Raw genomic sequence first — 23606 nt, 5'->3', positions numbered from 1 at the left:
CTGTCTCGCAATCTGACACCAACCTGATTTTCCCAATCCACTTGCATACCTGATGTTACCCATTACGATTGTGACATTACCCTTTCCAGCTCCCTTTGCAAACTCAACCCCACATCTTGGCTACTATTTGGAGGCCTTTCTATGATTCCCAAATGTTTTTTCTAACCTTTGCAGTTTTTTAACTCCACCCACAAAGATACAACATTCTCTAACCCTATGTCACCCCTTTCAAAAGATGTAATTCCAACACCTCACACTGGGTCACACCACACTGGATCACCCCCCCCCCCCCCACACACACACACACACACACACTGGATCTCACACCCACACACTCGGTCACACACCACCTACACTGAATCACATACCACACAATGAGTCACATGCTCCCCACACTGAGTCACCCACACCCCATACTGGATCACACACCACACACTGGGTCACCCACACACCACGGTGGGTCACCCACACCCCATACTGGGTCACACACCATACACTGGGTCACCCACATCCCAAACTATGTCACACACACACACGTTGGGTCACCCACACCCCATACTGGGTCACACACCATACACTGGGTCACCCACACCCCATATTGGGTCACACACACACCACAGTGGGTCACAGACACACCTCACACGGGGTTGCACCCCGCACACTGGATCACACACCCCACACACTGGATCACCGCTGTCCTACAGTGGATCACCTGCTCTGTTGCCTGCTGGCAGCAGATGGAAGTGGGAAGGGCTGGAGTGGAGTCAGTGGAAAGGGCCTTCTCTCTGGTCAAAGTCCATTGCCACCTTCTAATTCCCTGATCCCAACATTTCATTCCTCTGACATTCAACCTTTGAATCTCTGAACCAACATTTTCACTTTAGCATGGGATGTACAATCCCTCCGACTCTCTATGTCTGTCCTCACCAGCTTTCCTCCACTGATACACTCACTCAGTCTCTTCTCATACGATCATCAGAGAAGACGTACAGGAGCCTGAAGATCCACACTCAATGTTTCATGATCAGCTCCTTCCTCACTGCTATCAGATTTCTGAATGGGACATTGAACCCATGCACACTACCTCACATTTTTCCTCTCTTTTTGCACTCATTATTTAATTTAATTGCTTTAAATATACGTGTTTATCTTTGTATTGTGTTTTGTACTTTTTATTGTGTACTGCTGCCACGGAACACCGCAGCTCATATTACACCAGCTTTGTCAGTCTGAGCTTGCTGTCACTTTGAGCACCTTCTCCCACAGGTGAAACACATTGTTTATATCAGACTGTAGATGTGGAAGCCGGCAGGTCCAAGCAGAGCCTGTGTCCCTCCTCCCAGACGATATTGTTGCTTGCTTTCTGTTCTCAATGTGGACCTCAGTCATTTCCTGAATTTTGGTGCCAACCACTGCCCCTCTTTCTCCTGGATGTTCGCACCTCCATCTCAACAACAAGCATCCACACCAGCTCACAAAACACCCATCATCCACGTTGGAGAACTCACCAACGCTCTACCTGTTCTCAGAAGCAAAAGAAATCCGTCGTGTCTCCATTGACCCTCAGCACATGAAGCATCCCATCACAGTTCAGCAGCTGAACTGCTCTGCCCATTACCAGTACGATGGACTCCTGACCTCACAATCTACCTCATTATGATCTTGCACCTTATCATATACTGCATTGCACTTTCTCTGTAGCTGCTACGCTTTATTCTGTTATTGTTTTATCTTGTACTACCTCAGTGCACTGGGTAATGATTTGACCTGTGTAATCTGTATGTAAGACAAGCTTTTCACTGTATCTCTACACATATGACATAATAAACCAACCCACCCAGCTTCAAGACCCACAAAATATGAGTGGAAGCAAGTCTTCCTATGGAGAAGAATATTTTAATGGTGTAACACTCGCAAACTGTTGGAGGAACTCTAGTTAAGGCAGCATCTATGAAGGGGAATAAACAGTCAACATTTTGGGCTAAGACCCTTCATCAAGACTGGAAAGGGGGCAGAAGCCACCTTTCCCCTCACCTGGGCTCACTACCAGCTGCCAGCTTCTGCTCCTTCCTCTCCCCCCCCCCCACCTTTTAATTCGGCTCCTGGCCCTTCCCTTCCTGTCATGATGAAGAGTCTCAGCCCAAAACGTCGTAAATGTGAAGAGCAAGAGGATAAGACGTGAAAGAATAGGACCTATCAAGGGTGGCAGTGGGGAAGTGTGTATGGGAACAGGAGAAAATAGCAGAGGTACTTAATGAATACTTCAGTATTCACTATGGAAAAGGATCTGGATGATTGTAGTGCAGACCTGCAGCAGACTGAAAAGCTTGATCATGTAGATATTAAGAAAGAGGATGTGATGGAGCTTTTGGAGAGCATCAAGTTGGATAAGTCGCCAGGACCAGATGAGATGTACACCAGACTACTGTGGGAGGTGAGGGAGGAGATTGCTGAGCCTCTGGCGATGATCTTTGAATCATCAATGGGGATGGGAGAGGTTCCAGAGGATTGGAGGGTTGCCGATGTTGTTCCTTTGTTCAAGAAAGGGAGTAGAGATAGCCCAGGAAAATTATAGACCAGTGAGTCTTACCTCAGTGATTGTTGGTAAGTTGATGGGGAAGATCCTGAGAGGCAGGATTTATGAATATTTGGAGAGGTATAATATGATAAGGAATAGTCAGCATGGCTTTGTCAAGGGCAGGTCGTGCCTTATGAGCCTGATTGAATGTTTTGAGGATGTGACTAAACACATTGATGAAGAAAGAGCAGTAGATGTAGTGTATATGGATTTCAGCAAGGCATTTGATAAGGTACCCCATGCAATGTTTATTGAGAAAGTAAGGAGGCATGGGATCCAAGGGGACATTGCTTTGTGGGTCCAGAACTGACTTGCCCATAGAAGGCAAAGAGTGGTTGTAGACGGGTCATATTCTGCATGGAGGTCGGTGACCAGTGGTGTGCCTCAGAGATCTGTTCTGGGACCCTTTCTCTTCATGATTTTTATAAATGACCTGGATGAGGAAGTGGAGGGATGGGTTAGTAAGTTTGCTGATGACACAAAAGTTGGAGGTGTTGTGGATAGTGTGGAGGGCTGTCAGAGGTTACAGTGGGACATTGATAGGATACAAAACTGGGCTGAGAAGTGGCAGGTGGAGTTCAACCCAGATAAGTGTGAAGTGGTTCATTTTGGTAGGTCAAATATGATGGCAGAATATAGTATTAATGGTAAGATTCTTGGCAGTGTGGAGGATCAGAGGGATCTTGGGGTCTGAGTCCATAGGACACTCAAAGCAGCTGCGCAGGTTGACTGTGGTTAAAAAGGCATATGGTGTATTGGTCTTCATCAATCGTGGAATTGAATTTAGGAGTCAAGAGGTAATGTTGCAGCTATATAGGACCCTGGTCAGTCCCCACTTGGAGTACTGTGCTCAGTTCTGGTCGCCTCACTACAGGAAGGATGTGGAAGCCATAGAAAGGGTGCAGAGGAGATTTCCAAGGATGTTGCCTGGATTGGGGAGCATGCCTTATGAAAACAGGTTGAGTGAACTCGGCCTTTTCTCCTTGGAGCAACGGATGATGAGAGGTGACCTGAAAGAGGTGTACAAGATGATGAGAGGCATTGATCGTGTGGATAGTCGGAGGCTTTTTCCCAGGGCTGAAACAGTTGCCACGAGAGGACACAGGTTTAAGGTGCTGGGGAGTAGGTACAGAGGTGATGTCAGGGGTAAGTGTTTTACTCAGAGAGTGGTGAGTGCGTGGAATAGGCTGCCAGCAACGGTGGTGGAGGTGGATACGATAGGGTCTTTTAAGAGACTTTTGGATAGCTATGTGGAGCTTAGAAAAATAGAGGGACATGTTCCGCATAACTTTGTGGGCCGAAGGACCTGTATGTGCTATAGGTTTTCTATGTTTCTAACATAATCAGGTTTATTATCAGTGAATATCGGCACTTTGTTGTTTGTGGTAGTTGTACATTGCAAGACAAATATTCCTGTAAGTTACAATGAAAAAATGAAATGTGCGAAAGAGGAATATCAAATAAACACCCACGGGTTTGTGGGTGAAGTTGACACGTATTGTTCATAATAGAAACTGTTCCACATTATATTCACTAACACTGTCATTGAGTTATTGTGTTCACCTCCTTCACTCCAAAGAGAAACACCCTAGCTCACTCAACCTATTATCATAAGACATACTCTCTAATCCAGGTGAATCTCCTCTGCACTCTCTCTAAAGGTTTCACATCCTTTCTCTTGCCAGGAGGGCCTACAGGCATTCATTTGGCCAGGACGGAGCCTCCAAGATGACTCCTTAGAGGTAACACCTACCTTACAATCTTAGATTACTTGTTTTTTCAACTTTGTACCAACCTCAGAGGTAGTTCCAAAGTTGAAAGCCAAGATCTCTAGGATTGTATTCTTGGGATTACTCCCTGTACCAAATGCTACAGATGCAGGTTACCATGCTCTTTGGCACCAGTATAATCGAAGCCTACTTGGTGCAGGTGGGTACACATACACCGAAGGGAGAGGTTAAAGATCTCACTGAACATTCTAGCCAGTTGATCAGCACAGGTCTTTAGTACCTGGCCAGGTTTTCTGGGCCAAATGCTTTTTGTGGATTCACCCTCCAGAAGACTGCTCTCACGTCAGCCACAGAGACTGAAATCACAGGATCATTGGGGGCTGTGGGAGTTTGCGCTGGTCCCTTCATGTTTTGATGGACAAAGCAAGCATAGAAAGCATCGAGCTCATCTGGAAGAGAAGCCCTGTTGTTGCCTACTTGATTTTACTTTATCAGACACGATCTATTAAAGCCCAGCCACAGTTGTCGAACATGCTTTGATGATTCAAGATTAGTCCAGAATTGCCACTTTGCCCATGAGATGGCTTTCTGGAGATCGTACCTGGACTTCTCATAACTTTGCTGGTCACCAGATCTGAAGTGGAGAGGGTCAGCAACTTCAAATTCCTCAGCATTATCATCTCATAGTATCTTTCCTGGGACCAAGTGCGAGTGTGAAGAAAGCATGACAGCGTCTCTACTTCCTTAGCAATTTATGAAGATTTGGCATGTCATCTCAAGCTTTGACAAACTTCTATGGATGTGCAGTGTTGAGTATATTGACTGGTTGTATCATGAACTGGTAAGGAAATACCAATGCTCTTGAATGTTGAAGCATTAAAGCAGATAGTGAGGTCAGCTGAGAAGATCATCGGGGTCTCTCTTCCCACCATCACGGACATTTGCACTACATGCTGCATCCGCAAGGCAAACAGCATTATGAAGGACCCCACGTACCCCTCGTACAAACTCTTCTCCCTCCTGCCATCTGAGAAAAGGCTCCGAAGCATTCAGGCTCTCACGACCAGACTATGTAACAGTTTCTTCCCCCAAGCTATCAGACTCCTCAATACCCAGAGCCTGGACTGACACCTTGCCCTATTGTCCTGTTTATTATTTATTGTAATGCCTGCACTGTTTTTTGCACTTTACGCAGTCCTGTGTAAGTCTGTAGTCTAGTGTAGCTTTCTCTGTGTTGTTTTTTTATGTAGTTCAGTCTAGTTTTTGTATTGTCATGTAACACCATGGTCTTGAAAAACATTGTCTTATTTTTACTATGTACTGTACCAGCAGTTATGGTCGAAATGACAATAAAAGTGATTTGACTTGACTTGACCAAGAAGTAGGGCATATGGCCCAGTCCATCACAAATGAAGTCCTCCTTAGCAAGGAGCAAATCTATACTGGAAAGCAGTATCTATCAAGTACCTCACTATCCAGGGCATGTCCTCCTCATTACCAGCATCAGGATATGGACTTACAGGTTGGGACTTATCTCCCAACCATCAGGCTCTTGAACCAAAGGAGATAAGTTCACTTGCTCCATCACTGAAATGTTCCCACAACCAAGGGTCTCACTTTCAAGGACTCTATCTCAGGTTATCAATATTTATTGCTAATTTAATATAGTTATTATTTCTTTTTTGTATTTGCAGTTTAATTTTTTTGCACATTGATTGTTTGTGTAGTTGGGTGTGGTTTTTCATTGATTCTATTGCGTTTCTTATGTCTCAGGGACTGTACGGGGTGTGAGATGTGTTCTTCAGTAATAAATTTACTTTAAACCTTGAATGTCCAGAGCTTGGTTGGGAAGCACACAATCAGATGAAGTCACATGGCAACATCAAACACAAGGAAATCTGTTCCATTTTCTGTGTGTTACTTTGCAATATCATCAGGCAAGTGTTAATCAGGAGCAGAAGTGATTGGGCAAGTGCACCCGATCCGATTTCATAACTGGAAAGTTCCGGAAAAGAGGAAGGGAGGGAATGGAACCTCGGAAAATGAGAGAGATTTCAAAGTTCGAAATAGATGTATTACCAAAGTATACATTATACAGTTATATCTAGCTAGGGTGCCGAAGACTTTTGCACGGAACTGTATTTGTCAACATGGAGCGGAGAGAGAGTTTGTAAATCTGGCGGAAGCAAAGGATGTTGGGAATGGCAAGGGTGGGGTGGGACAGGTGGCAGAGGAGTGCCAGGGGCAGGGAGTGGTGTGGGTGTAGACACACCCAGTCCTGAGACACCAGGTGAGGTAATTTGATCCCAAACAATTGGTTTACTGATCATTACAAAATATCTCACTGGTGCCTCCCACTCCCTCCCCTCTCCGTTCCCATTTTCCCAACCATGATTCCCCTCTTCCTGCCCCCTTCCCACTCTCTGTTCACAATGGAGACCCAGATCAGAATCAGGTTTGTCATCACTCAGATGTCATGAAATTAGATTTTATTTTGCAGCAGCAGTACAGTGCAATACATAAAATTACGACAGTACTGTGCAAAAGTCTTTTGCACCCTAGCTAAATATATGTGCCTAAAACGTTTGAACATTAAAAAGAGGATAGGCAAGTGGCGGAGCAGGACCTCTCAAAGATAAAGGAAGGACTGTGTTGGATCGAGGGGAAGGCCTATGAGTAGATCAGATTGTATTCACCCAGGAGAAGGACATGGTGAAAGGAGATCTGGAGTAAACTAATAATCCAGGGCATGTAGAGATCAGGGGGTGTTGGGTCTATGGTGGATTAGTCCCCAGGGTTGGATGGGATCTTGATGCCCATTAGTAGGGCTGACCATGGATGTTGTGACCCAACTGTCTAGGGCAGTATGATACGGAGAGCAAGCTGTTGCCCATGTAGCAAGTTCCCCCTTACCAAACAGCTGATGAATGGCAGACACCAATAGTTTGGCAGCAGAGGCAATGCAAAGTTGCCAGTCAGTGTTGAACTCAACGTAGGACTGCCTTGGGGACTCCAGTTCTAGACTTTTACCCTGGGGGTTTATTCCCAAAGCCTTCCCCATGATCATGATGTAGTGGAGGTTTGAGATCAGAGATTTTCTTCTCCTAGATGAGCTGCTAACCATGGCCGATGAGTATCATCTGCCCAAGTGACTGGTTTTAAGGTGCCAGTAACTTGCTTTTACCCCTTCCCCTGTTGGTAGAAACATTTGCCCCACCCACAAATGTGCCCACCAAACACAAGCCAGCACCCTGCAGCATCCAATACCCCACCACAAACCATGCCAGTGACTCAACCCCAATGGGTGCCATGCTGGGTCAGCCCAGTGCCCGACTTGGCTCTGTGCAATCAGAGAGCGTCCGAGCAGCGGGTGGGGAGGAGTGCAGGGTACAGGACAGGGCAGAGCAGAGCAGTCACTTAGGGCTTCTTTCAGTGAAGGCTATCAGGTCACCTAGGGGCTCATGAGGATTCAGACCACAGGTGCCTCAGCCTTCAAACACGTGTGATCCTATGTAAAATACTGTGTATGGGAAACACGGCTGGTCAGGCAGCAGCTGTGGAGGCTGATGACAAGACACTCTTCCTGCCCCACATGTGGAACATTTCATCATGGTAGTATAACGTTTAGAGTAACGACTTACAGCACCAGGAATTGCGGTTCACTTCCTGTTGCTGTCTGTAAGGAGTTTGTACGTTCTGCCCGTGACTGCATGGGTTTCCGCCAGGTGCTCTAGTTTCCTCCCACAGTCCAAAGATGTACGGGTTATGGCAAATGAGTTGTGGGCAGGCACATTGGTTGCTTGTCTGTCGTTGTGTGTAGTTTTTCATTGATTCCATGGTATCAACTGAGAATGCCCGCAAGAAAATGAATCATATATGGTGACATATATGTACTTTAATAATAAATTTACATTAAACTTTATTGCATCGGACACATGGTTACACATATGGGCTGCCTCCCCCCCCCCCCCCCCCCACCCCAGCGCATCCTCGGACTGTGTTGGTCATTGATGCAAACGACACATTTTACTGTATGTTTCTGTGTACATGTGACAAATAAAGCTGATCTTTAATCCTTTATCTTTATTTCCAACATCTTACATTTTATTTCAAGTAAGTATAATCAAAAAACGCCAAGTGAAACTTTTAATTTTGTTTTGGGGTGGTTTGTTAGTTCCCAGATGATTTGCACCGATTAACCTCCCCACCCAACTCCGCCATCGACAGTTCGAAACCAGGCTTGGGCATCCTGTAAAGATCCAGAGCCAACGCCAACAGAAGCTCATTCCTGGGACAGACGAATCTTCACCGAGAAGACGTACGAAGTCGTGGGTGAAAGTGGAAGCCACAAGGCCCATCAACCTTCTATTGGCTCAGGGCCAAGGACTCTGGCAAGTGCTGTTGGTGGCCAAGCCCCTGTAGGGGTGATGGGGCTTAAGAAGCAAAAGAAGGACTCCCCCACCCACTGAGTTTAACTTGGCTTACAGAATGAGCCCATTACATAGAGGGGAAATTCCAGCCTTGCAGCCACAATCAGGAAGGCAGTAAACATCGTTTTAAACGTTTCTCTCTTTCAGTAACTGTCTCTAGGCAACAGTCTGACTGACCTCTGGTGAGGCACAGGTGCTGGACTGGAGAAGCAAGCCCTGATGGAATGGTGTGTGGTCAGGGTTTAGTGACAGTAAATGAGCCTATCACCAGTATTACAGTCACACTTTAGTCCAGAGCAGAGGCTGAGGCAGACATGCCTGTGGTGGAATTGAGTTTAAACAACTTTAGGAATGGCATTAAAGTGATTCTGAAAGCAAACCTACCCATCAGTCTGTCATCAGTGACTGTAATGAAACCCTGAGCTGAGGATGTAGGCAAGTGTGAGCAGAGAGGACAATGAAGAGCACATTCCCAGCTGCCAACTCAGAGTGGGATCTCTACATTCACTTCTCCTGACAAACCTGTGCTGCAACCCATAACGTCTAAATTCCAAACTGTGTTCCACGTTGGGGCATCAGTCCCAAACCAAACCCGTGACTTGCTCACAGTTTAGTAACTATTCTGAGTGTGGGCATCATCCATAAACCTGAAGATAACGCAACAGCCTCGGTTGTGACATCCAGTCTGACTTCCCTGGACCCCAGACACCCGTCCAGGCCACAGAGAAACGAGATGACCTGCTTCTTCAGAGACCTCACTCAAGGGGGTGATCACAGCGTTCTAGACCATCGCTGCCTGATTAACCATTGTTCCAAGGGGCAGAAGAACCCGGAACCAATGTTGTTTGAGGACAATGAAAGCCATGCAGTGCCAGGGCACGACGTTACTGCTACAATGCGTGGTCCAACATCGTACCTCGCACTGGGCTCTGTGTATAATGTTGGACCACACATCACCCAGAGGCCCCACTGAAAATCTCCCCTTCATCAAAAGTGCATTTTGGATTCCTACGGTTGGTATTTTGAGTTGTTCACAGCAGACAAACTGAAGGTTAGTATTCATAAGTCCGTGCTCTGAAACATTGTGCGACAGGACGTCCTCCAAATACACTGAACCTCCAGTCTGCTGGTGTTTGCTGTCAAAGCCACAGCCCCTGGTGCCTACGAGAGCTTCGCAGGCTTAGCAATCAGTTGCCGCTCTCGTTCCAACTCCTTCTCCCTTTGCTGCTCGTGTTCCAGCACTTCCTTCTGTCTCTGCTGCTGAAGTTTTAAAGCTCTTCTCTGCAAACAGAGAAACGTATAAGCATGTTACCTATAGACCCAGAACACCATTCCCCAAATTCCCCCGAGACCCAGAACACCATTCCCCATGATCCCCCAGAGACCCAGAACACCAATCCCCACATTCCCCCACAGACCCAGAACACCGTTCCCCACGTTCCCCCAGAGACCCAGAACACCAATCCCCACATTCCCCCACAGACCCAGAACATCAGTCCCCACATTGCCCCAGAGACCCAGAACACCATTCCCCAGAGACCCAGAACACCAATCCCCACATTCCCCCACAGACCCAGAACACCGTTCCCCACGTTCCCCCAGAGACCCAGAACACCAATCCCCACATTCCCCCACAGACCCAGAACATCAGTCCCCACATTCCCCCAGAGACCCAGAACACCGTTCCCCACGTTCCCCCAGAGACCCAGAACACCAATCCCCACATTCCCCTGAAACCCAGAACATCAGTCCCCACATTCCCCCAGAGACCTAGAACACCAATTCCCACAGACCCAGAACATCAGTCCCCACATTCCCCCAGAGACCCAGAACATCAGTCCCCACATTCCCCCAGAGACCCAGAACATCAGTCCCCACATTCCCCAGAGACCTAGAACACCGTTCCCCACATTCCCCCAGAGACCCAGAACACCGATCCCCACATTCCCCCCGAGACCCAGAACATCAGTCCCCACATTCCCCAGAGACCCAGAACATCAGTCCCCACATTCCCCCAGAGACCCAGAACACCGTTCCCCACATTCCCCCAGAGACCCAGAACACCGATCTCCACATTCCCCCAGAGACCCAGAACACCGTTCCCCACGTTCCCCCAGAGACCCAGAACACCAATCCCCACATTCCCCCAGAGACCCAGAACACCAATCCCCACAGACCCAGAACATCAGTCCCCACATTCCCCCAGAGACCCAGAACACCATTCCCCACGTTCCCCCAGAGACCCAGAACACCAATCCCCACATTCCCCCAGAGACCCAGAACACCAATCCCCACATTCCCCCAGAACACCAGTCCCCATGTCTCTTAGAGATCCAGCACAACAGTCCCCACGTTCCCTACAGATACAGGACTCTGGTCCCCACAGGACAGAGATGGACTTTCACAGAAGGCAGATTTCAGGAACAGCAGAAAACTCCAAACCTCAAATTAAAGACCACAGTGTGAGGGCCGGTGGGCACTGCAGGTTCGTGGGGTCTTTGGCAACCACAGGGACGGGGCTGATACAAAGCCATTGATAAATGATATGATAAAGGAGAAGCTAAAAATAACTGTGAAGATAGTCAATGAATGACAACAGCCAAAATTCATCCCATTTCTGGAGCTGAGGACATTGCCTGCCTTTGGCTAAAGGAAAGCACCCACAGTGGTAACAGGAATTCAGACAGTAAAGTCAACTGGATCTATCATTCCTTGACCGTTCCCATTTGATCCTGGATTTACTGATTGCTGGACTGCATTCCCACTTCCATCATTGCAGTTTACCACCATTTAAAGCCCCCAATCCACTTGCCAACACCGCACAACAGGGCAGTGCCACCACAGGACGACTGTGCTGGCTCACAAGCTGAAGGACGTTCAATGGCGGGCCATGAAGATCAGGTCTCCCTGATCAGCTGGCACGTTGGGAGTGTGACAAACGGAAAACGCACCACCATCAGCATGTGATGGCAGAGGCCGGTAACATACTGTAATGAAAAATAAAACAAGGCCTGGAAAGTCTACAGCCATCCCACAGAACTCCATGCATGGAGTTATCCCAGATGAACAAGGAGTCCTAAAGCCCCTCCCTCCACCACTCTGGTCTAAAATCCAAAAATCCGAGGACATGGTTGAGGCAGCTTCAGTAATGACTTTTAGAAGATAAGTGGTCAGATACATGAGGTGGAAGGGTGAGATATGGGCCAAGAATGGGCAAATTGGAATAGTGTAGATGAGCAACTTGGGTTGGCATGAAACAATGGGGCTGAAGGGCCTATGTGTTTCTGTGCTGCAGTGCTAAAGGACAGACAATGCAGTCAAAGTGGAGAGAGGGTTGATAGTAACATGTCCAGAAACTTCATTCAGGATGAGCCGTGGGGTTCCATACCTTCAGCCTTGTCGTCCTTTCATGCAACGTGACCATTTCCCTCCGAATGTTCACCAGTTTATCATGGTAACATTTGGCCTCTGTAAACTACAGGAAAATAAATGAACACAAAGAGACTTTGCCGATTCTGGAAATCCAGAGCAACACACACAAAATGCTGGAGTAACTCAGCAGGTCTGGCAGCATCTATGGAAATGACCAAAGAGTCAATGTTTCGGGCTGAGACCCTTCATCAGGACTGAAAAGGAAGGGGGAAGATGTCAGAATAAGGTGGTGGGGGGTGAGGGGAAGGAGGACAAGCTAGAAGGTGACAGGTGAAAAAGGTAAAAGGCTGAGGAAGGAATCTGATAAGAGAGGAGAAAGGGAAGGAGGGACACCAGGGGAGGTGAGGAGAAGTGGTAAATGAACACCTATTTGCAAAGGCAGCACCACACTGAGAAAAAAAATCCCTTGAAAATCTTCCATCAAATCTTGAGCTGAGACTCGTGTGTGTGTGAGAGAGAGAGAGAGAGTGAGATTGAGAGTGTGAGACTGTTCTGCTCTGCCATTCAGCCACACCTCTCTATCAGGTGTGAGTCAGCGTGCCCTACGATGGTCACCAGATGAGAAGCTGCAACAGTACGTTTCCGCAAGCAGTTTCACTTAGTGCTGGATGAAAAATGTCCAAAAACTGACCAAAAGTTGTGATGAAAAAATAGTTACAAATAGACAAATGAAAACAAACATGTACAAAAATTTAAAAAGATACAGATGCTTTCTCACAACACACTTTGTCTTTAACTTTCCAAAACAACTATTCACCAACTGTCAAATCCAACCTCCACACCTCCCCAGCAAAGCCAGGTTTAAATCTGCCTCTGCCTGGTCTAGAAGGACCAGGAAATTCTACTGTTGGTCGGGGTGGGGAAATCACTTCATCAAACCATAATAATTTTTCAAATGCAGATTTGGAATGGAACATTTTAAACAGGGATTCTAACATTGTACGATTTTATCCACAACAAATGCCTTCATCGCTAGTCTCCACATTCCATTCCTGCTTTTATATTCTAGTCCAGTATCCTAGCGGGAAGGTTTGCTCGTGCTGCACGGTGTGGTATACTCCATAAGCACCTCAGAGGAGAATAGCCAGGCTGGGTCAAGGTGACAGGAACTCAATTAACCTCGTGCTAATGCAGTGGTGTGTAGAAGAGCCTCCCTGAATGCACAACGCATTGTGGGCTGCAGCAGCAGCAGACCAGGATTGTACCTGTGAGGTGTGTGGAGCGCTATGGACCAGGTGCAGATCGATGGCACTGGATAGAATAGTTCAGCATGTACCAGATGGGCCGATTGGCCTTTTCCTGTGCAGTAGTACTCCATGATTCCAATAGTGAGTCCATTCAAAAACAACTGTGACAGAACGGGTTGACAATAGTAAACCTCCCGCTAACCTTGCCCCTTTGCCCGGTTAGTCACTCTTCCTCATTCTCTCCCTGGTTTAGTTCCCCCAGTAGTGTTTGATGGCTCTGGGCCCGTATTCACTAGAATTCAGAAATGAGGGATGACCTAACTGAAACCTATCGAATATTAGAAGGCCTTGATAGAGTGGATGTAGAGAGGGTGTCCTTTTAGAACAGAGTTGAGGAGGAATTTCTTTAGCTGGAGAGTGGTGAATCTGTGGAATTCTTTGCTGCAGGCAGCTGTGTAGGCCAAGTCTTCATGTACATTTAAGACAGAGGTAGATAGATTCTCGACTGGTCAGGGCACGAAGGGATACGGGGAGAAGGCAGGAGACCAGGGCTGAGAAAAATGGATCAGCCATGATGAAATGGCAGAGCAGGCTCAATGGGTCAGTGGTCTAATTTTGCTCCTTTATCTTATATTAGTCCCCTTCCAGTTCAGGTGCAAACCATCTTTTCTGTAGAGGTTCCACCTTCCCTGGGTGATGATCCAAAAATCTTATGCCCTCCCTCCTACACCAACTCCTTAGCTACATATTAAACTGTATAATCTTCCTAGTTCTGGCCTCACTAGCATGTGACATGGATGGCAATCCTGAGGTCACAACCCTTGAGGTCCTGCCCTTTAACTTAGCACCTAACTCTGAATTCCCAATGCAGAACCTCATCACTCGTCCCACCCATGTCATTGGTACCTACACGGACCATGACCTCTGGCTGTTCACCCTCCCACTTAAGAATGCCGAGGACTCGATCCGAGATATGCCGGACCCTGGCACCTGGGAGGCAACATACCATTCAGGAATCTCATTCTCATCCACAGAACCTCCTGTCTGTTCCCCAACTAACAAATCCCCAATCACCGGAGCATTCTGTTCTCACCCCTGCCATCTGAGTCACTCAGACTCAATGCCAGAGACTGGACACTGTGACTTTCCTCTGTTAGGTTATTTCCCCAGACAGTATCCAAAGTGTTATACCCGTTGTTGAGGGGGTTGGCCACAGAGGTACTCTGCACTGGCTCCTTAACCCCTTTCCCCTTCCTGTCACCAGTGTCCTGTGTCCTGCACCTTGGGTGTAACTACCTCTCTATATGTCCTATCTATCACTCCCTCAGCCTCCCAGATTACCTGCTCATCCAGTTCCAGCTCTGGCTCCTTAACGCAAACTGTTAGAAGCTGCAGCTGGATGCACTTCTTGCAGTTGTAGTGTTCAGAGATACTGGAGGTCTCCCTGCCTTCCAACATCCCACAAGAAATCCCCAATCACTGGAGAAATCCCCAATCACAATCAACTCTCCTGCTGGGCATCTCTACAGTCCAACTGAGCAGATATAAAGAAGGAAGAACTGTGGGGAGAACTCTACCTACTTGTTTGTCTTCTCTGACAGAAGCCTCTCCTTGTTGAAGCCTCAAAATCTCCCTCTAACTCTGTCCCAGCCTTACTTTAATTTGTTCTTGCCAATCTATTGGCAAGATTGGATGTTGCTCAAGGCTCCAAACTGCCAAGAATCGCTGCCTTTTCTAATCGGCGAACCTCTTCACAGGCTTCTGACCGCTGTAACACAGTCCTGGCCACATCCTTCTAAATTCTCTCTGTACTGTTTCAATCTTATTGATATTTTTCCTGTGGTTAGATCACCTGAACTACACACAATACACTAATTAGGCTTCACTAACGTCTTTTACAGCTTCAACACATAATCCAACTCCTGTACTCAATACTTTGATTTCTGAAGGCCAATGAAGACATATGCTCTGGTGGATAATTCTAGATTCACCACCTTCCAAGGCAAGAAGTTTCTCCTTATCTCAGTTGAACATGACTCACTTGTTTTTCAAAGACTGTGAGCCCCTGGTTCTGGGCTCATTAGGCAGACAGACATCCTCCCTACATCCAACTTACCCTGCAATGTTAACTTTAAGCTTCACTGAGCTCTGAGATCACTCCCAATTCCACCAAACACTCGGAAACACAAGCTTTTCCTCACACTGTAAATCCACCCTCCTGGGACCAGTCCAGTCAATGACACCTCATTCCCACTGTGGCAATGGACCAGTTCTAAGCCCTTTGCTGGTTCCTGGACTGAACTATCATGTACTCCTTTGCTACCACAGATGCTGCCCAACATTCCTCCAGCGATTGTGTTTGCTCCGTGTCTCCCCAAGCAGCAAGGTTGAACAAAACCTCCAGCCACCAACCCACCCCTCCACACCCCCAACCACCATTACTTTATCATTTCCCATCAGTCCCTTATGTACAGACACTCCTGTGCATTGCATCACTTTATGGACATACAGTCAATCTATGGATTTGTTATCTTAAGTATTTCTATTTATTGTGTTTTAAATACCACTGGACTAGACATGCCCAGGCATCATCCCTGATGAAGATGGCAGAGTTTCTCGGAAACATGAGTTAAAATCGATATCTGTACCCAGCTAGCAGCCCGAGAAGAGTTTATTCGTGTATGCTGGGCAAGCACTGGATCCTTAATTTCATTCTCCTTCACACTCGCGTACTTGAAATGACTTTAACCAAACTAGAATCCTGAAACAGGATCTATGTACTAATTATCAAAAGTTGCATAAGTCACATTTCCCATCCTGCTGTGGGCCTGACCTGGCATTTATTTATATAACCATATAACAATCACAGCACGGAAACAGGCCATTCCGGCCCTCCTAGTCCGTGCCGAACTCTTAATCTCACCTAGTCCCACCTACCCGCACTCAGCCCATAACCCTCCACTCCTTTCCTATCCATATACCTATCCAATTTTACCTTAAATGACACAACTGATCTGGCCTCTACTACTTCTACAGGAAGCTCATTCCACACAGCTATCACTCTCTGAGTAAAGAAATACCCCCTCGTGTTTCCCTTAAACTTTTGCCCCCTAACTCTCAAATCATGTCCTCTCGTTTGAATCTCCCCTACTCTCAATGGAAACAGCCTATTCACGTCAACTCTATCTATCCCTCTCAACATTTTAAATACCTCGATCAAATCCCCCCTCAACCTTCTACGCTCCAATGAATAGAGACCTAACTTGTTCAACCTTTCTCTGTAACTTAAGTGCTGAAACCCTGGTAACATCCTAGTAAATCGTCTCTGCACTCTCTCTAATTTATTGATATCTTTCCTATAATTCGGTGACCAGCACATCCAAGCACATTTTATTCCAAATCGACCCTGTAACCTTTAACATTATTAGCTTTCCTCCCGTGATTCCTGCGTGTCCCACCCCAGTACTCAGTGAGTAATTTTGCTCTAGGGAACCACAGAGACATGGGTTGGTGCAGCTACAAATGTACACAGTAGTGGAGCAGAGATCCCGGTTACCCCTGCTGCTATTTATGTAATTGTTCTCTTGAGCTCTGGCTCTGTTCTGGGTAAATTGTAGGCAAGTGGAGAGTTTTTCCAATGAGCTGGCAGAGCAGAAGGTCTCCTTGCAGAGAGAATCGGACCCTGAAACCATTTCTCTCTATTGCCTGACCACTTCTGTTCCACATTGTACTCACAAGAGCGTTGATATCCAGCACCAGATGGCACTCGCGGAATTTGGCGATCTGCTGTTCCAGAGTGTCCAACAGAACCACTTGATTTTGTCTAAAATGTGAAATACAAACAAGTTTAAGGACACTGCTCTCAGCCCCTTTTCAGACACCATGCACTGACTCCCAGCGAGAAGCCTGGGGCTGGAATACACAGAGGACAGATTGTCAACCTACTACCACCTTATTCTGGCTTCTAAACACCCCCCCCCCCCCCACCCTGCCTTTTCAGTCTTAATGAAGAATCTCGGCTCAGCTACGGGGCAGGTCGTTCACAATCATCCCATACCAAAGCACATCATAAACACAATAGATTCTCACTTAATTCCTCCCTCCCCCACCTTCCCCCTCACCTGGTCAACAAGTGTATGGGACATTGGAAAAAAGTTGAATTTCCCCATGGGGATGAATAAAGTATCTATCTATCTATCTATCTCTATCTACCTATTACCTATTAGCGTGTACTCGACCCCCTGCCCCTACCACCCACCTTCCCCCTCACCTGGTCTCACCTATCACCTACCAGTGTGTACTCTGACCCCACTACCCCTACCACCTTATTCTGGCTTCTACCCCTCCCCCCCAACCTTTCCAGTCTTGATGAATGGTCTTGGCCCAAAACGTCAACTGTACTCTTTTCCACAGATGCTGCCAGACCTGCTGAGTTCCTCCAGCATTTTGTTTGTGGTTCACAATTAAAGCAAATTGCTTCCCACTTGATAATCCCCCTCCTACCTATTCCCCCACCCACACCTGACACTGCACACAATACTCCGGCCGTTTTATACAGCTGCAACATGACATCCCAACCTTTAAGTCTATAAGACCATTAGACATAAGAGCAGAATTGGGCCATTCAGCCCATCAAATCTGCTCCACCATTCCATTAGACTGATTTATTATCCCTGTCAACCCAATTCTCTTGCCTTCTTTCATAACCTTTGACACTCTGACTAATCAAGAACCTATCAACCTCCATTTAAATATACTCAATGATCTGGCCTCCACAGCCACCTGTGGCAATGAATTCCACAGATTCACCACCCTCAGGCTAAAGAAATTCCTCCTCATCTCTGTTCTAAATGGACATCCCTCTATTCTGAGGCTGTGTCCTCTGGTTCTAGACTCCCCCACCATAGGAAACATTCTCTCCACATTTATTCTACCTAGGCCTTTCAATATATGATAGGATTCAATGATATTCCGCCTCCACCCCCCATTCTTCTAAGCTCCAGAGAGTATAGGCCCAGAGTCATCACCCACACACTCATCATACATTAACTCTTTCATTCCCAGAAGCATTCTCGTGAAGTTCCTCTGGATCTTTTATGGTCAACACCCCAAATGGTGTAAGTATGTTTGCTGTATGCCTCGTATACCCCTCTGTCTCCTTGCGTTGCCACTCTTTGTGGGTATCAATTTTCCCCATTTCCCTTAGACCTAGCAACCAATGAAACAATCGATGGCCGAGAGTGAATACATTTACAGACGTACGTCAGTTCCTGGAGGGCATTTTTCAGTTGCTTCAGATCCGGAAGATAGTGAGATATTAACCCTTCCGTCAGCTTCTCCACAGTCTCCTGATTCACACACATCAGTTCGCCCGAGCCCTCGTACTCCAGGCCGCTTTCAGTGACACCTGAGAAACAGGAAGGAGCACACGCACGACTGTTACCCACACTACAGTAAGCAACACTCTGATCGTCCACAGAAACTCTGTCATGTTTCAAATGACAATGTATTCTCAACTTTGGGTTAACACATGTAATGTGTTCAGCTGCCACATGCCTACATGCCTAGCTGGATTACTGAAGGCTTGGATGGTAAACCTGCTGAAGGCACAAAGAGGTGGGAAAATACCCTGTCAACTCTTACCAATTTGTTTTCAATGCACCTTTGAAAGCATCCTGACTGGATGCTTTCAGCTAGGTGAAGCAACAAGAACTGCAGAGAAACACGCACAAAGTGCTGGAGGAACTCAGCAGGCCAGACAGCATCCGTGGAAAAGAGTGCTATTGATGTTTTGGGCCAAGACCCTTCATTGGGACTGGAGAAAAAAAGATGAGTAGATTTAAAATGTGAGGGAAGGGGAGAGATGATAGGTGAAACCGGGAGGGGGAGGGATGAAGTAAAGAGCTGCAAAGTTGATTGATGAAAGAGATACAGGGCTGGAGAAGGGGGAATCTAACAGGATAGGACAGACGGCCATGGGAGAAAGAAAAGAGAGGAAGAGCACCAGAGGGAGGCAATGGGCGGGCAAGGAGATAAGGTGAGAGAGGGAAAAAAAAAGGGGATGGGGCTGGTGAAGGAGAGGAGGGAGGGGGGCAAAAACATAACTTTGAGAAATCGATGAACACCTATCACCTTGTGTTTCTCACCCCCCTCCTTTTAAATCTACTCATTTTTTTTCTCCAATCCTGCTGAAGGGTCTCAGCCCGAAATGTCGACTGTACTCTTTTCCATAGATGCTGCCTGACCTGCTGAGTTCCTCCAGCATTTTGTGTGTGTTGCTCGGATTTCCAGCATCTGCAGATTTTCTCTTGTTTAGAAACTGCAGAGAGTTTGTGCTTATTACTCAGCAGTTCACAGAAACCGACCTCCCCTTCACAGACTCTGCCTACACTTCGTACTGCCTCAGTGAAGCAGCCAGCCACCCACCCACACCCTTCTTTCCTCTCCCCCAACTCCCCCTCCCATTGGGCAGAAGCCGGAAGACTCGAGGACAGTCTCTATCTGCTGTTGTAAGACTATCGAATGATTCCCTTGAACAATAAAATGGACTTTTGACCTCACAATCTATAATCTATCTCATTAAATCTTGCATCTTATTGTCTACCCGCACTACATTTTCCCTGTAGCTGTTACACATTATTCTGCATTCTGTTATTAATTTACCTTGTTCTATCTTAGTGCACTGTGTAATGATCTGATCTGTATGAACAGTTTGCAAGACAAGCTTTTTACTATATCTTAGTACATGCGACAATAATAAACCAATTCCAATTGGGTTAGACAGGAGATTGTGTGGGCAAAGATCTTACCAATGAAGTGGATTCTGGGAAAATATGTCTAACTTGGCTGGGAAATAAAAATGAAGTATGTGATCTAACTAGTGAGAGGCTACAGAGGTATGAAATGTAAACAGTGTCCCAGTGCCTGCTTCACAGAAGCTTGCAGTGTACAACTCACTCAGAAAGTTGACAGAACATTACCTCACAGTTGTCTGCATTAAATTCCCTCAGCAACTGCCCCACCCAACCTTTCAGATGATCTATGTCCAACAGTACTCCAGGATAAACTTCACTGTCTATCACTCCACCAATATCTGCATCATCTACGAATTGACCAATCGTACATTCTTATCCATTACGTCGATAACGAAGACCCTAGATCTAATCCCTGCAGTACACCACTTGTAACACACTTCCAATCAGAAACTTCCAACCGGTATTACCCTCTCCTTCCTATCAGAAATTCAGTTTACCTCAAATCCATTTTGCCTTACAGTCCTACAGCAGCCCACCATGCCCCATGTCAAAAACTTTAGTAAGGTCCATGTACCTCACTGTCTACATCACCTGTCTTGGTTACCCCCTCAAAACCTGCGATTTGTGCCTAAGAGATACAAGTGTTCATTGAATCACTTTATTGCCATCAGTGACTCAGCTTCCACCACTCCCTCTGGAGTGTTTTCCAAGCGGCCACCAATCCTGTGCTGAAAAACATCCCAATCACAGTCTCCAGTTCTATTCAGAAGGGGAAAGTACAAGACCAAAAGATATAGGAGCAGAATTGAGGCTGCTTCGCTTCCCTCTCAGTCCCAATCTCCTGCTTTTTCCCTGTATCTCTTCACGCCCTGACTAATCAAGAATCTATCAACATCCGCCTTAAATATATCCAATGACTTGGCCTCCATAGCCGCCTGTGGCAACAAATTCCCAATCTCTGGCTGAAGAAATTGCTTCATATCTCTGTTTCTAAATGGACGTCCCTCTACTCTGAGGCTGTGCCCTCTAGTTCTAGACTCTCCCAATACCAGAGACACTCTCTCCACATCCACTCTATCAAGGCCTTTCAACATTCGATGGGTTTTAATGAGATCCCCACTCACTCTTCCGAATTCCGGTGAGTACAGGTCCCCATCAACTGGTCCTCATATGGTAGCCCTTTCATTCCTAGAATATTTTTTGAGAACTTCCTCTGAACCCTCTCCAATGTCAGAACATCCTTTCTTGGATAAGGGGCCCAAAACTGCTCGTAATACTCCAAGTGAGGTCTCAGAGTGCTTTATAAAGCCTCAACATTAAATCCTTGCTTTTACATTCTAATCCTCTTGAAAGGAATGCCAACATTACATTTGCCTTGATTGTTTTCTGCATTCAAACATAATTATATTAACTTCTCATAATCATATACCTCTAGCATCCTTCCCCTCAACACCCTCGGCTCCAGGGGCAACTGATGTAGCCCTCCAGTCTCTCCTCATTAACGAAATGTCAGAAGACCCACACTCAGTAATTCAGGGATCAGACTCTTCCTGCTGCCATCAGATTTCTGAATGCTGCATTGACACTTCCTCATATTTTGCACTATATATTAATTTTCTAATATCTAGTTACTTCATGTCTATCCAAAACGACAAATTCACATCATAGAAGAGAGTGCTGAGAACCCAATACAGATTCTGCTTCTTGTTCCATCCCAGGTGAAACCTCTCTGCATGCTCTCCAGAATTATCAAACGTGTCCTGTCGTGTGCTAAGCGGAACTGCACATATTACTCCAGGTGAGGCCTCCCCTATATAGGTGTGGAGTATAACCTCGCTGCCCCAATTAACAGAGGCCAGCACCGCCTCTGTCTTCCGAATCACGTTATGATTAGTTATGTACTTGTAAAATACATCACCTCACATTAATGAGATTAAACTCCTTCATTAACTCACGGCTCTCACCTGGGCCTGCACCCCCCCATGGATCTCACTCTAAATGCCCCCCATGTATCTCACCTTGACTACCCTATGCCCTCATGGATCTCACCCTGACCTCCCCACCCTGCCCCTGTGGATCTCACACTGACCCACCCCACCCCATGGATCTCACCCTAATGTTCCCCCACCCCCGTGGATCTCAATCTGACCTCCCCCACCCCCGTGGATATCACTCTGATGGCCCCACCCCCCATGAACCTCTCCCTGACCGCCACACCTCCAGTGGACCCTCACCCAGACCCCTACCCCCTCTCACGGATGACACGTGCCTATCACCTATGGATCTCACCCCGACCACCACACCGATCGTCACCCTGACCACCACACCGATCTTCACCCCGACCACCACACACCGATCGTCACCCCGACCACCACATCGATCTTCACCCCGACCACCACACACCGATCTTCACCCCGATCTCAACCGGACCCCACCACACCGATCTTCACCCTGACCACCACACCGATCTTCACCCCGACCACCACACACCGATCTTCACCCTGACCACCACACCGATCTCAACCGGACCCCACCACACCGATCTTCACCCGACCACCACACACCGATCTTCACCCTGACCACCACACCGATCGTCACCCTGACCACCACACCGATTTTCACCCCGACCACCACACACCGATCGTCACCCCGACCACCACACACCGATTTTCACCCCGATCTCAACCGGACCCCACCACACCGATCTTCACCCCGACCACCACACACCGATCTTCACCCTGTCCACCACACCGATCTTCACCCCGACCACCACACACCGATCTTCACCCTGACCACCACGCCGATCTCAACCGGACCCCACCACCAACTCCACTGACGGTGCCTCCTACCCACCCACCCGAGACCAGCCGGGATCAGCCCCTTTTCTCGGGGATACCCCAGTTTCAGCCGTTGAATTGCTACCCACCTCCCGGTCCCTCCCCCGGCGTCGGGGGTGCCGCACCCTCGTACCTGCGGGGGCTGTGAGCCCATCAGCGGCGCCCTGTGCCCAGTGCCCTGGCTCCATGGTATGGCGGTTGGCGCCGGGCCTCACACTCGCCGCCTCCTGTGGGGTTAATGGGGAAAGGTCAGGGCGGTAAGTGGGGACGGAGGAGGCCCAGCTCGGCTCTCCGCTTCTCATACTCCCGGCCCGACCCTCTCCCCGGTTACCCGGCCGCCGCCAACTCTGCAGTCTGGAGGAGAGGTCGGACTGTCTTCTGGCCGCTGCTCCAGGAATGTCCGAGGCAGCGCTTCAGGCCTCGGTCCACCCCCAGCCCCAGCCCGACTCACAGAGCCCCGGCCGACCGGCCTTGTCTCACCTTTACCCCTGGGCCTTGGCCTCACTCCCGGGCTCAGACTGGGCCTCTCCCCGTCCCCGGCGCTCTGCACCCGCCGCCGATTCCTCCCCTGGGCTGCACCCTCACCAAAGCTCCGGGCTGCCGCAGTGCCAGGCCGCTCTCCTGCCCCTCCCATTCCCCTTGCTCTTTCCGAGCCCC

The 23606-nt window shown here is 47.7% G+C and overlaps 1 protein-coding gene across 1 annotated transcript; it reads right to left on the bottom strand.

Moving 5' to 3' along the window:
• Positions 1 to 8376: 8376 nt before the first annotated feature.
• bloc1s6 (biogenesis of lysosomal organelles complex-1, subunit 6, pallidin) lies at positions 8377 to 23606 on the bottom strand. Its single transcript, XM_073032772.1, has 6 exons — positions 23535 to 23606; positions 23083 to 23176; positions 18620 to 18764; positions 17093 to 17180; positions 12127 to 12213; positions 8377 to 10019 (listed from the first exon to the last, which is right to left on the bottom strand). The coding sequence occupies exons 2-6, from the start codon at positions 23135 to 23137 to the stop codon at positions 9900 to 9902; spliced, it is 495 nt and encodes a 164-aa protein (XP_072888873.1). The 5' UTR covers positions 23138 to 23176; positions 23535 to 23606; the 3' UTR covers positions 8377 to 9899.

The sequence above is a fragment of the Hemitrygon akajei genome, chromosome 30, assembly GCF_048418815.1.
Source record: "Hemitrygon akajei chromosome 30, sHemAka1.3, whole genome shotgun sequence".
Lineage (NCBI taxonomy): Eukaryota > Metazoa > Chordata > Chondrichthyes > Myliobatiformes > Dasyatidae > Hemitrygon > Hemitrygon akajei.
Note: the sequence above shows the minus strand (reverse complement) of the source record. Positions and strands in the feature narration are given on the sequence as shown.

Bases quoted from the DNA above. Each gene is read 5' to 3' on its own strand.
- bloc1s6 (XM_073032772.1), bottom strand. From the start codon at position 23,137: ATGGAGCCAGGGCACTGGGCACAGGGCGCCGCTGATGGGCTCACAGCC. The intron at 12,214-17,092 runs GTGAGTACAATG...ATTTTCCTGTAG, and splicing joins TGCTGGATATCAACGCTCTT to TTTACAGAGGCCAAATGTTA. The intron at 10,020-12,126 runs GTATGGAACCCC...CTCTGTTTGCAG, and splicing joins AAAGGACGACAAGGCTGAAG to AGAAGAGCTTTAAAACTTCA.